General features: G+C 40.3%; 1 protein-coding gene across 11 annotated transcripts in view; it reads right to left on the reverse strand.

The window, feature by feature from the left end:
• Positions 1 to 14,158, reverse strand: part of RBFOX1 (RNA binding fox-1 homolog 1) — a 1,842,789-nt gene that overhangs the window by 107,239 nt on the left and 1,721,392 nt on the right. For all 11 annotated transcript variants that reach the window (XM_087912645.1, XM_087912641.1, XM_087912650.1 and 8 more), the window contains one exon: positions 1,363 to 1,443. In XM_087912645.1, coding sequence (XP_087768771.1) covers positions 1,363 to 1,443 — 81 coding nt within the window. The remainder of the gene's footprint in view (positions 1 to 1,362; positions 1,444 to 14,158) is intronic.

Here is a 14,158-nt window from a genome sequence, read left to right on the forward strand (position 1 = left end):
TATTATTTAATTTGAAAGGTGGTCTCTAAGGCAGAACACTCTTAAAATTTGCCATTGACATTTGGTACAATGATTCATATAAGTAGCATAAGACATAACATCTTTTCATTGTAGTGATGTATCTTAATCACAACACTTCCTATATGATATCATAACTGTTTCACTTTTATCAGCATCTTCATAATCATACCACAGTCTGTCAAAATGATGCATCTTCCCTGTCCTTAAATGCACAACTTTTCCACTTTTTTTTTCAGTCAATGTTTTCATTTTTCTCCCATTGTACTTTAAATGGCACACCTGGAATCCCAGCTCCAGATCCCCACCCCCGTATCTGATCTGAAACAAAGAGGACTGTGACCGTGGCAAATATCTGTAGCTCGGGTGGAGGATATGGGTGGAAGTTCATTCTCTAAACTTGTGGGTTGATTTCCAAACTTTTCATTACCAGGCTGGGTAACGTCTGATGCTACCTAGCCTGGTAATGAAATATCCCCTAAACCAACTCACAAGCTCAGAGAACAAACCTCCACTCTTTCAAAGAGGTCTGTTTGGGTTGAAATAAAATCCAATTTGCATTTAATTGCCATGTAAATTAAAGGAACATTAAATTGAATTAATAAAAATGATATGGCTCTCTTTATACATTCGAAAGTTTTGTTTCAATGTGACATTGAACCTGTCATTCGAGAGCCATCTTAGAGAGGCCTTAAGAATATTCATGTCTGCCTTTCAGAGGCTTCCAGCCAGTTCTCTTTCTTGCCTCTTCTTTTCGGAACCCTGGGCCAGGGCTTATGTGGTGGACTCTGGTGCTAAGTTGCAGGACAGAGGAACTCATTCTCAAGTCAATAATAGACAAATCAGTCCTTGTTACGTTAAGGTTTTAGAGAAGAAGGGATCCTTTCTAAAATCCTAACAGGATTTATCTCATAGTTATGCAGAGTGTGCTTTAGTCTGGCAAGATGGACCAACAGCAATGAAGAAACCACTCTGAGCAATTCATCATGTTGGTTTTGGTTCCTTGAACTTGACAGTCTTGGTTGCTTACCACTTTTTCCCCACACCTTGCAGAAAGGCAAGGAGACTACCCCCATCTCCAATCTTTCACCTGGCTAGGTATGTCCGACCACAACTGCCATTTCACCACACAATGTGCACAGCCCCCTTCTAGATGGAGGTAAGGAATTCTACTGCATAACCTCCTCAGTAGGCAAATGATGCCATTTATTCTCCACTTGGAAATAGCAGGTTTGTTACACCCCATGTTCAACTTAGCTGGAGAGCTGGGTCCACGAGGACATTCCCGAGGCAATCAACAAATAAATCAATTCAAGGAAAAAGGTAGCCAGAGTATTGTCTTACTTGTGGATGTGTATACTAGTGAACTGGGGGCACTGTACATGGGAGATCCTTCTTGATTTGCCTGGCACAGGAGCACCCTGCCTATGAAAGAGAAAGAAAGAGAAACACAAAGAGTGTTCTGAGATTGGGAGCACATATATGAACAATATATCATAGAGTTATGCAAAACCAAAATAGTTTTTTTTGACATATTCAGTAAGTTATATTTGTTCTTCTGTGTGTGCAAATATACCTCCCAGTCACCTTCAGCAGAAGTTCCCATCCTAACCCTTTCCCCACCTCACAATAATTTCCACTACACTGACCAAAAGGTAAGAGACCTGAGATTTGCAGCCAATAAATACCCGAAATGTCTCAGGTTAAGGAAGACTGGTCCCCTGATAGCTCCTCTCATCCAGTATAAATATTCCATCTTACATTAAGGAAGGTCAACCCATCCCAACTTGCCACACTGAAGCAAACACACAATAGAGTGTGGAGTTGTACAACCTTGCTCAGTAATTGCATTCTTATCTTCTTGGCATTGGGAGGGAAACCATCTTTAGGACTCATGGATACATCAGAAATATTAGTACACACCTTTGCTGTAAGGACAACCTGTTACTGGGCTAAGCTAACCATTTTGCTGGGCTAAGCTAATCATCACCCAAAGTGATAACAAAAGAAGCAGATAAAAGATTTCTGGATTATAAGTCTCTCCATCAACAACCTGCTGTTTCCAGAAACTGAGAAGTTGTCATTTTCAGAAAAAGGAAATAATAAATCTACATTCATTATTGTATTCACTATAGAATTAACAACAGGTTTGGAAAAGACAGGAATACATAGTTAACCATCTTACTATCTAAGGATTGGTAGTGTTTCAGTTGATACTGTTAATGGCAGGGTAAGACTGCGAAATGAGCCTTGTCTACATTTAGAAAATATTCCACTGAAATATCCACTGAAGTTGAAGAGAAGGCTAGACAATCTGAGCTCTAAGTTTTAACTGCAAAGGCTATTATAATACAACATTATTGCTTTCCAAATGTGGCTATTTGTCACATTTTTCTTAGTTTTTTTTTTAAAAAAATAATCTAAATGTTTTTTAGCAAATGGGCTGCAAAATAGATTAAAAGTTGCTTTCTAAATACAGAGAAATTAACCCAATATTGTTTAATATTTGTTACGTTAATTATACATAGATGTTTGCCTCCAAACATTAAAAAAATAAAGCTGTTGCCATTGTTTTTAAAAATGTAGTGTTAAAGTATTATCATACAAATGGTGAAAATCCAAGCTAGATTAACGGCTCTGATGGCAGTTAATGTGTTTCTAAAACTTCTGAAGAGCTGTTACAACCCATTATGGCTGAAATATTGGTGTATGAAAAATTAATAAAACCAGCAGAAAATGGAATTTGGCATCTGTGCTAGCTATTTACATAGAAAGAATCACCCAGAATTAATTATGCCCTCTGTTACATTCTAATGAGTTTTTCATTAAAATGTACACTATTATGGAAACTAAACAAGGATTATTCAAACAAAAATGCCAACAGATGTTTTTTTTTTTCAAAGAAAAAGAGGGAGAGAGATTAAAATTAGTTAATTGGTTGTACATTTATATCCAGCGCAGGGTTAATCGAACACGATTTATCATACAGTTTATGTATATTTTGCAAAGAAAACAATATATACGGAACTATGTATTAGTGCTTGGCCAATGTTTTCTCTGGCATTTCCCCCCCTCCCTCGGGGTGCTTCTTCAATTGAATGGAAAAGAAATTGTTACATTTTTAAAATCTTCTTTTTAAAGGAAATATTTGATCTCCTTTAAATTTGGATTGGGTTGACTTATACTCCAAAGCACCAGAAGGTGTGACAAAAAGTGATGGGTGCAAACTCATTAAAAAGAGAAGCAGCTTTAAGATTTAAGGAGAAAATTCCCAACAATGAGAATTATTAATCAATGGAACAGTTTGCCTCCTAAAACTCTGGGTTACTGGAAGGTTGCAAAACTGTGGGCAGCCAGATGATTCTGCTTTAATCAGAGGGTTGGATTAGAAAACCTCAGAAGGCAGGGGAAGAAGCCATGGAAGGAACACAATCAAGGAAAGAAGCAGCATAGAATTAAGGAGAAATTTCCTGATAGTGGGAGCAATTCACCAGTGGAACAGCTTGCCTTCAGAAGTTGTAGGTGCTCCATCTCTGGAAACTTTTAAGAAGAGACTGGACAGTCTCTCACCTGGAATGAAATAGGATCTCCTGCTTGAGCAGGATTTTGGACTAGATGACTTCCAGGTCCCTTCCAACTCTGTTATTATTCTATTATCTATATATCTACATCTACAGATATAATCTATCTATTCATCCATTCATTATCCACCCACCCACCCATCCATCCATCCATCCATTTCTATCTATGAATCAGAAAGTGCTCGTTATGGTTAGCTGGCAGCAGCTGTGGACAGCTGAGGAGAGCGAGGACTCAGATGAGGGGCCAGGACCATTAGGGAGTGGATTACTGCTTTCAGAGATTGTGGGGGCTGGCAGCAGCGATGAGGAGGTTCCCGAGGAGCCTGTGCCAAGTACATGCGCATGCAGGGCCACTCCTAGGAAAGAGCAGCTGCAGCAGCCCGGGCGACTCGGGAATAAGGCTGCAAGGTAATGGCCCCTCCATCAAGAAGATAAAAGCCAGCTCTGAAGCAATATGTTCTTTGCAGGAAGCAAAGACATTTTGAAATTCAGCCTTGTGGACATTACAGTATCTTAAGTTGGTATTTGAAGATTCTTATGTTGTGAAATATTTCTTATCTGTGATTCTTAGTAGTCTTGTACAGTTTTGGCAAGGTTTGTGCTTATCAAAGTTAATTAGTTTGCAGAATCCTTTTAACCGGGGATTCGTAAGACTCATTAAAAGGTTTCTCTTATTGGAAAAGGGTTTGGGTCAGAACAGTGCTCTATTGCATCTGTTCTATTTTGGAAATAAAGCCTATTTATTCAGAGCTACAAAGGACATGGTGGCTCAGGGGCTAAGATGCTGAGCTTGTCGATCAGAAAGGTTGGCGGTTCAAATCCCTAGCACTGTGAGCTAGCATGGAGTGAGCTCCTGTTCCTTGTCCCAGCTTCTTCCAACCTAGCAGTTCGAAAGCAGGTGAAACTGCAAGTAGAAAAATAGGGGCCACTTTGGTGGGAAGGTGACAGCATTCCATGTGCTTTCGCCATTTAGTCCTGCTGGCCACATGACCATGGAGACGTCTTCGGACAGTGCTGGCTCTTCAGCTTTGTAAAGGAGATGAGCACCGCCCCTTAGAGCTGGAAATGACTAGCATGTATGTGCGAGGGGAACCTTTACCTTTACCTATATTCAGAGCTACACAATCCTGTAGGACGTTGCGGAGAAGCAAACCTAAAGGCAGATGCCGCACACATCTAATATCGTTCTTCTTTAGGCTTGTCCCAAGAATAACTTCGCAGCTTTTTACTTTGATACTTCAGTTATAGGCCAAGCAAATAGTTCAAAACACAAAGCCGATCACTTCTTAAAGATCAAGAGCTTTTCCTGCTCTGTTTCAACTCCCAAGGTCCTTCAGCTAAACCTCTCCCAATGGAACCCTTGAGTAATTTGTGTTAAAGTATTAATCTGCTAAGGGAATAGAGAACACCAGACTATTGAGGGAATATGGGAAATTGTGCCACGGTAATGCATGTACAACAGCGTACTACATGTATTAATCATATTACCAACAACTGTGCAATTGCTGTATGGAGTCAAGAGCATCTCTCAGGGCAGAAGGGAAAAAAAAAATGATAAAGGTGGCCATGTTGCCAAGAAACTCAGTAGCTTGGAATGGCAAACATTGCAACTGAGCAATGATAATAATAATACGAATTGCCAAGCATCGTCTAATGGCCTTTACAAATGCTGGAAGGTTTCATAGTATTGCTGCTCTTCCATCTAAGAAGAGAGTTACCAAATGACACATCTATAGCCTGTAAGATCTTACTCCGTTTTAGCAGTGGTGGTGTTCAATTATTTTTACTACTGGTTTTGTTGGTGTGGCTTTGTGGGCATGGTGTGGCTTTGTGGGTGTGGCAGGGGAAGGTTACTGCAAAATCCCCCTTCCCTCCCTACCCCACTAACCTGCTTTCCAGCTCCATTCTCCTGTGCAGGGCAACCAAAGAAGACCCAGCCGATCAGCTGGGACTCAATGGGAGGCAGAGAATAGATGGGGGCAGGCCAGTCAGAAATGGGATTTGCTGGTTCTCTAAACTACTCAAAATTTCTGCTACCAGTTCTCCAGAACCAGTCAGAACCTGCTGAATACCATCTCTGCATTTTAGGAAGATCAGAGTGTCTTGATAAAAAGTGCAGCACACCGGAAAGAAAAATGCATTTTTTTCCTAAGCCATAATGTTATCATCTTGGTCCAGAACTCTCCAACACTTGGGAATCTCCTGGGCTTGTTTCTGTATCTCTTAGACCAAGGGTGTCAAACTGGATTTTTTTGAGGGCCAGATCAGCATTGTAGTTCTACTCTGCAGGTCAGTGGGGAAATGGGGTGGGAGGAGATGGGACAGACGCCTCCTGCAGCACCCCGCTGGATTAAACACAACTCCTTAGCATCAAAGCGTGTTAATAATAATATAGGAAATACAAATGCTCTGATGGTCATTTTAGAAAAATCCTTTCTTAGTGAATACCTGGAAGCCAAGAGGAATATACATGCCAAATTTGTAGGCTTTACAGTTCTGGAGATTTTGTGATGATTCGTGAGTGGTATTACACACACACACACACACACACAAACACACACACACACACACACACACACACAGAGAGAGAGAGAGAGAGAGAGAGAGAGAGAGAGAGAGAGAGAAAGAGAGAGAGATGGCCAAAATAATGAGAAAATCCAGTTCATTATTGAAAATCAGAAAAAAGATTCATTGTTCCTGAGCAGGATAAAGATTCAGCTAAAAGAGGCATAGAGAATGTCAATTCAAAAAGGCAGGTAGAGAGGAAGGAAGATGGTTTACCCAGGGACATTGGGAGCAGGTTCAAGTTCCCAAAAGAATGGGGAGTCCATTGTATTTTTCTGGAATTAGTAGTGGCGAGAAGGGCTGCAAACAAATTTAACAGATAATAATAAAGAGTTGGCAATGGCTAAGAGCAGGAAAGTTGAAGAAAGAGGCTAATTCTGGCTGCAGTCTTAAGAACAAAAACATACAAAGCCAGAATTGAGAAGACAACAACAGAAAGCAAGTGCCACATCTGTAAAGAAGCAGAAGAAGCAATGGCCCACCTGTTAAGATGCTACAAGAAGATCATACAGACTAACCATACACAATGGTGTGACAATGGTAGCAACAATGGTGCACTGGAAGATTTTCAAGAAATGCCATTTGTCTGCAAGCAAGAACTGGTGGGATTATAAAATAGAGAAAGTCATAGAAAATGAAGACGCTAAACTGCTCTGGGACTTTAGAATTCAAACAGACATTCGCTTGCCACATAGCACCCCAGACTAAACAATTGTCAATAAGAAAAACAATAACGTCTGGATAGCGGATGTGGACATACCTGGAGACAACAAAATAGAAGAGAAAGTACTAGAGAAGGTAACAAAGACCTGCAAATAGAAATAGAATGACCGTGGCAAAAGAAACCAAAGATAGTACCAATAGTCATAGGCACCTTGGGTGCCTTCCCCAAATGACTGAAGCACCATTTGAATATGATCAGCACTGACAAATTCACCAATTGCAAAAGGCAGCTTTACTGTGAACAGCTTATATGCCATGACAGTACCTTTGACATCATAAAACATCAACATCTACCTATCCCAGATCCTTGGGAAGGACTCAATAGGCGGACAAAAATGTCAAATCCAGTCTGAATCATCAGGCTGACAGTGTGATGAACCAAAACAAATAATGAATTAACATCCAGTGGGTTTGAATTAATATATTGAATTGATATATTGCTAGATATACATGACCCGTAGTGGTGCAATGGTTAGAATGAAGTATTGCAGGCTAATTCTGCTGACTGCCGATTGCTGGCAGTTTGATTCTCACAGGTTCAAGGTTGACTCAGCCTTCCATCCTTCCGAGGTCAGTAAAATGAGGGCCCAGATTGTTTTGGGGAGCAATATGCTGTCTCTGTAAACCACTTAGAGAGGGCTGTAAAGCAACGTTTCGGCAGAATCTCATCTGCCATCATCAGTCTTGTGTATTAAGTTCATCTGTGTGTCAGGCTTTCACAGCTGTTTCTGTTTTAAATTTGGTGCTAGCCTTCTGCTGTATTAGAATGGTTTTTTCTTCATCCTGATCGGACAGACCAATAGAAGAATAAGTACCCGCCTGGATGAACACAAAAATGCAGTAAAAAAAGCTGGAACACACTTCCTCATTAGTCAGTACATGAAAGCCACAGGTCATAACATCGACTTCAATGGCACCAAAACCCTAGCCACAATAGAAAACCCCAGGTACAGAATTATCAAAGAAGCCATAGAGATTGAAAAAAGACCTGAAAGCATGAATAGAAGAGATGACTCCACCAGTCTATCAATTATCTGGAAGCCTGCACTCACAAACAAAAAAATCTCCACACCACAAGCCAAGCAAACACCTGGGCAGAAACAGACCCCCCCCCCCATACCTCCAGCCCAAACACACCTCAACCAGCCACCCAGATGAAACCTAGTTTCCTAATAAATGATAGATGGCCATTCACCCAAAGCCAAGCCGCACTAAAAGCCCCCAATACAGGAAACACGATGTTGCCAGCCAATCAAGACAAAAAAACACTACAAAACAGACAGAAGATATTACAAACACCAATCAAGCAGAACACAGCAAGCTCCAAGACCAATAAACACAGACCAAGACTCCCAACCAATCAGGATGAAGAAAAAACCATTCTGGCACAGCAGTAGGCTACCCAAAATTTAAAACTGAAACGGCTGTGAAAGTCTGATTCACATATGAACACAATACAGAAGCCTGATGATGGCAGATGAGATTCTGCTGAAACGTTGCTACAACTTTAAAAGCACAACTATAGTGACATGGGAAAATACCTGAACAAAGCTGAATACCATACATACATACATACATACATACATACATACATGCATACATTCTTTCTTGTTCTGACTGTTCATTATTCTACTCAAGTTGCCATCCTCCTTCTCCTTAAAAGAAAAAAAGAAAAAAACCAACGGAATGATAAAATCTGGTTTTACTAAAGAATGGTATGCATTTCGGTTGAGGGAGGAATTGCAGGTACAACGAGGTTTGCCAAGTATTTGACCATTTATGATTATGTTCCAGATTTAGCATTGAATTACATTACACAGTTCCATTTTTGATTTTAATTGTCTGCTTCAAGTTGTCAAGGCATAAGTACACTGCTCAAAAAAAAATAAAAGGAACACTTAAACAACACAATTTAACTCCAAGTCAATCACACTTCTGTGAAATCAAACTGTCCACTTAGGTAGCAACATTGATTGACAATCAATTTCACATGCTGTTGTGCAAATGGAATAGACAACAGGTGGAAAGCATAGGCAGTTAGTAAGACGTCCCCAATGAAGGAGTGGTTCTGCAGGTGGTGACCACACACCACTTCTCAGTTCCTATGCTTTCTGGCTGATGGTTTGGTCACTTTTGAATGGTGACGGTGCTTTCACTCTAGTGGTAGCATGAGACGGAGTCTACAACCTACACAAGTGGCTCAGGTAGTGCAGCTCATCCAGGATGGCACATCAATGTCAGCTATGGCAAGAAGGTTTGCTGTGTCTGTCAGCATAGTGTCCAGAGCATGGAAGCGCTACCAGGAGACAGGCCAGTACATCAGGAGATGTGAAGGAGGCTGTAGGAGGGCAACAACCCAGCATCAGAACCACTACCTCTGCCTTTGTGCAAGGAGGGACAGGAGGAGCACTGCCAGAGCCCTGCAAAATGACCTCCAGCAGGCTACAAATGTGCGTGTGGCTGCTCAAACAGTCAGAAACAGACTCCATGAGGGTGATATCAGGGCCCAATATCCACAGGTGGGGGTTGTGCTTACAGCCCAACACCGTGCAGGATGTTTGGCATTTGCCAGAGAACACCAGGATTGGCAAATTTGCCACTGGTGCCCTGTGCTCTTCGCAGATGAAAGCAGGTTCACACTGAGCACATGTGACAGACGTGACAGGGTCTGGAGATGCTGTGGAGAATGTTCTGCTGCCTCCAACATCCTTCAGTATGACCGTTTTGGCAGTGGGTCAGTAATGGTGTGAGGTAGCATTTCTTTAGGGGGATGCACAGCCCTCCATGTGCTCACCAGAGGTAGTCTGACTGGTACCGAGATGAGATCTTCAGACCCCTTGTGAAACCATATGCTGGTGCGGTTGGCCCTGGGTTCCTCCTAATGCAAGACAATGCTAGATCTCATTGGCTGGAGTGTGTCAGCAGTTCCTGTAAGATGAAGTCATTGATGCTATGGACTGGCCCGCCTGTTCCCCAGACCTGAATCCAATTGAGCACATCTGGGACATCATATCTCGCTCCATCCACCAACGCCATGTTGCATCACAGACTGTCCAGGAGTTGGGGGATGCTTTAGTCCAGGTGTGGGAGGAGATCCGTCAGGAGACCATCCACCACCTCATCAGGAGCATGCCCAGGCATTGTAGGGAGGTCATACAGGCACGTGGAGGCCACACACACTACTGAGCCTCATTTTGACTTGTTTTAAGGACATTACATCAAAGTTGGATCAGCCTGTAGTGTTTTTTTCCACTTTAATTTTGAGTGTAACTCCAAATCCAGACCTCCATGGGTTGTTAAATTTGATTTCCATTGATAATTTTTATGTGATTTTGTTGTCAGCATATTCAACTATATAATGAACAAAGTATTTCATAAGAATATTTCATTCATTCAGGGCTTCTGGTTTGAGCTTCTTCAGCGACAGACCAAAGCCTCGTCTCTGTGAGGCTTCAATCCATGCTCGCCGCTGGAGCACCCCGAGCCAGCTGGCTTCAGGGCTAAGCCACCCCGTAGAGGTGGTGAAGAGGGGCGAGACTGCCTGCAGGGTTGAGGAGAGCGGCATCTCTCCTCCCCAGCTGGCCATTACTTCCTTTCCCGATGGCGGTTGCAGTGGGGGTCAGAAATGGCCACCACAAAGAAGTACTCGACCGGAAAAGAATGTGCAGGAGGAAGATAAGAGGAGAAAGTTTGAAAGGAGAGAGGAAGAATAAAAGGGCAGGATCTGGAAGGAAGGAGATTGCCTGAAATTAAAAAAGAACTTATAGTGAAATCTCAACAAGACTTCCAAAAGATACATCCTAACTGAACAACAACAAAAAACCCAGGGAAAAAAGTCATAAAGGACAGAAACAAAATACAGAGAAACAGGGCCTATTTAGAGATAATCGGTGAAAATTTAATGGAAAAAGGGATTCTGCAAAGGTACATAAGATAGTATGGTTATATTAGAAACAAAAATAATTTTAGAAAATATGAAACAATGTATGATTAAAATGTCTCATAAAATAGCTATCGTAATTCGGTGGAATGCTTATCAATAAATAAATGTACTAAAAGGTATATTTAATGATTTATAAAACATATGTAAAGAGAAATAAGGGAAAAATAATTATGGGGATTATATGTGTTTTTAAGGAAGTATGATATTTAATTGAAAAGAAGTGTTAAAGATGTTAAGATTTTAATGATTATTAATGATAGAACTGAACTGGAACGGAATGAGGGTTTATAATTACATATATTTACAATCTTTTTTTTTTTAAAGAATATAGTGTGTATTATAAGAATGTACCAAGCAGAATTCGCTTGGAAGTTACGTATTATGTATTATATTGAAGGTCATAACCTTAAGGTATATATTGAAGTTTAAATAAGAGTTGAATAGATGTAATTAAAAGATATAAAGGTATCATACTCCAATTAGTAACTACAGGAGAAAACTCGTTTAATGAGAAAAGATAATATGAAATTGAAACAGGACAGACAAAAGTATAAATATAATGATTTGAATTGAGATGAGATGAGATAATCAAATTAAAATCGAAAAAATCAAAAGAGGGGAAAAACTATATTGAAAATGTAAAATAGTATAAGATATGCAATAGAATACAAAAAGGAGCATGAAATTGAGTTTTGTGTCTGTATAAAGAAGTTCAACCCGGGACCATGCTATTTTCAAAAAAGATGTTTTACTTGTATTTTGTATGTGTGAAAACATACAACATAAAAAAAAGAATATTTCATTCATTCAGATCTAGGATGTCTTATTTTTGTGTTCCCTTTATTTTTTTGAGCAGTGTATATCTTACCGTTGCATTGCATTAAGAGTGTTTTCCCTACCCCACACCTCTCTCTATTGATCTTGTCCTATGGAGTAATTTAACTCCATTCTAATTTTCTTCCCCACACCCCGGCTGATTCTCCACCCAAGGAAGTGAGTTATGTGTATATATATATGTATGTATATATTCATAACACACACGTCTTATGAATCGTGTTAAGGTTTACCGCCTTATAGCCTGTGCTGATGGAATATTTAATCAAAGAAATGAGTTGGCAGAGATGATGTACAATGTGGTTATGCCTTGTGGTGTGTGCCTTCACCGCCAATTGAGAAATGGGTGAATTTGCCATTCATCAGTGCCACGCTGAAAGCTTTGTATAACCTTCTCCTCTCTCTCTCTCTCTTTAAAAACTTATTTATCAAGATTAAAGATATTTTAAATCAACAGCTTCTCTGCAGATACATCATCTTTATTTCCAAAGTGGCTACATCTTTCATCATTTAGCAGCTGAAAAAGAGTCTCTCAACCCAAGCACGAAATAATTTGAATTTTCCATGAAATACAAGAGAGAGAGAAAGAGAGAGAGAGAAAAGCTAAAAGGATAATGTCAAAAAGTCAAAAACACCACCTTAGGTGTTTTCTTCCCTTTTATTAACACGGTTACTTTGTGTTTTGCTGCTTATCATCAGTACTTGATCTTGGAACCTCTTGGGATCAAGTCAGCCATGAAGCAAATTTAAAAATGGAAAGAGTAGAAGTGGTTTATTGTGGTCATAGACCAGTATATTTATTTAAAAAAATAAAATAAAATAAACCTGAGTTGTTTTCCTCCTCTTTTCTTTCTCTCTCTGCCTCTTTTTCTTCAAACTAACTTTTTACCCCAGTTGTGCATAAGTTAACTCTGAGGAAGTTAACTCTGAGGAATATTTAAAACTACTCCTTTTAAATATATATATTTTTATATTTGGTTAGTTTTAAAATAAAATAATTTATTTTATTTTTAATTTTTATAAACATTTTTTCATGCTTAACATATCTCCAACAGAGGCTCCCAAAGAAAATAGAGATTTTTTTAAAAAATTTAGCCAAAAGACATTGTTCTTTTCTACATGTTTTGAGCATAGCCTTTGGTCCCCCAAATCTCTTTTTAACCTGTATAGTCATGATTCAGGACTAGGTATAGCTGTATTATTCTGATATTAATGGGTTGATCACCTTCTTAGTTAATAACCACTTTATTAGCCAAAGACGAGGGAAAATTTAAAGCATGATTGATTGTTTGGGTTTCTTTCCCCAGGTATTAATTAATATTTGCATGAATTATACTAATAAGATTTTTGAAACAATAATATCTGGATGTTAGCAAACAGCAAACTGACTTTCATTTGTAATTCCCATTTAGCCAGATTAGAACTGAGCCATTTATTTTCTAATGAGTTATGTTTGAATTACCTGAGTGAGTTTGCAGAACAAAAGCACAACATTCTCTCATTAGCTTAATTTGCAGCCTTACTTACAGACATTAATTTTGACTCGTAAATAAATCCATCTATTTCCGTACAACAGTCTTGTTATAAGGGACCATCTCTCTTGTGATGAGGTTTTAATAATCGCTCAAGAAATGGATTCCATATTTCAGAATTAGGACCTTAATTTTAGGAAGCTGTTAAAATGTGTGTTCTTGTGTGTCAGCATCAGTGGGAATAATAGAATCCTAGAATCCTAAGGCTGGAAGAGGTTTTGGAGGTCTTCTAGTCCAACCTACTGCCTATGGCAGGAGATCTTTAATCATCCCAGATTGATTGTCCAAACTTTTTTTTGAAAACCTCTATCAATGGAGCACCCACAAGTCTGAGAGACAAGCTGTTCCATTGGCTAATATTCTCACTAACAGGGAATTTCTCCTTAGCTCCAGATTGGATTTGTGTTTAATGAGCTTTGATGCATTGTCACAAACCATGATAACAGAGGTGGTATTCAGCCGGTTCACACCGGTTCTAGCAACCCGGTAGCAAGAATTTGGCATAGGTTGCAGAACTGGTAATGACTTCTGGCTGGCCACACCCCTGAACTGGTTCCCCAGTCACTCAATTGCCCCACCCACCCAATGATTACTCACTCGCACAGCTCGCCTGCCCACCGGTCGCCCCACCCAGTCACTCCTCCCTTCCTATGTGACACACTGGGCCCTCTGGCTTGCCTAACCTGACTTCCCCATGTGCTGCCTGTGCCCCAACTGAGCAGCCCTGATCTGCCTGCTCACAAGTAAGCCTGTGAGTTGTGCTAGGCCCTCGCCCACCACCTGGGACCTTTCTGGGCAAGAGGAAGCCAAGGTGGGGTGCCATTTTCAGGACAGTCTAGAGGGTGGGGGTGGGGCAGCGGCAGCAGCAGTGCAGCTATGGGAAACAGCCTCAGGAGTTCCTGGCCTCCCTTCGCTTTTTCTCTCCCTTTCGGGGTGTGTCCATGCCCCTGTCAGCTCCAGCA

Source organism: Pseudonaja textilis, chromosome 14, assembly GCF_049901715.1.
Source record: "Pseudonaja textilis isolate UNSWEBS1 chromosome 14, rPseTex1.2, whole genome shotgun sequence".
Classification (NCBI taxonomy): domain Eukaryota; kingdom Metazoa; phylum Chordata; class Lepidosauria; order Squamata; family Elapidae; genus Pseudonaja; species Pseudonaja textilis.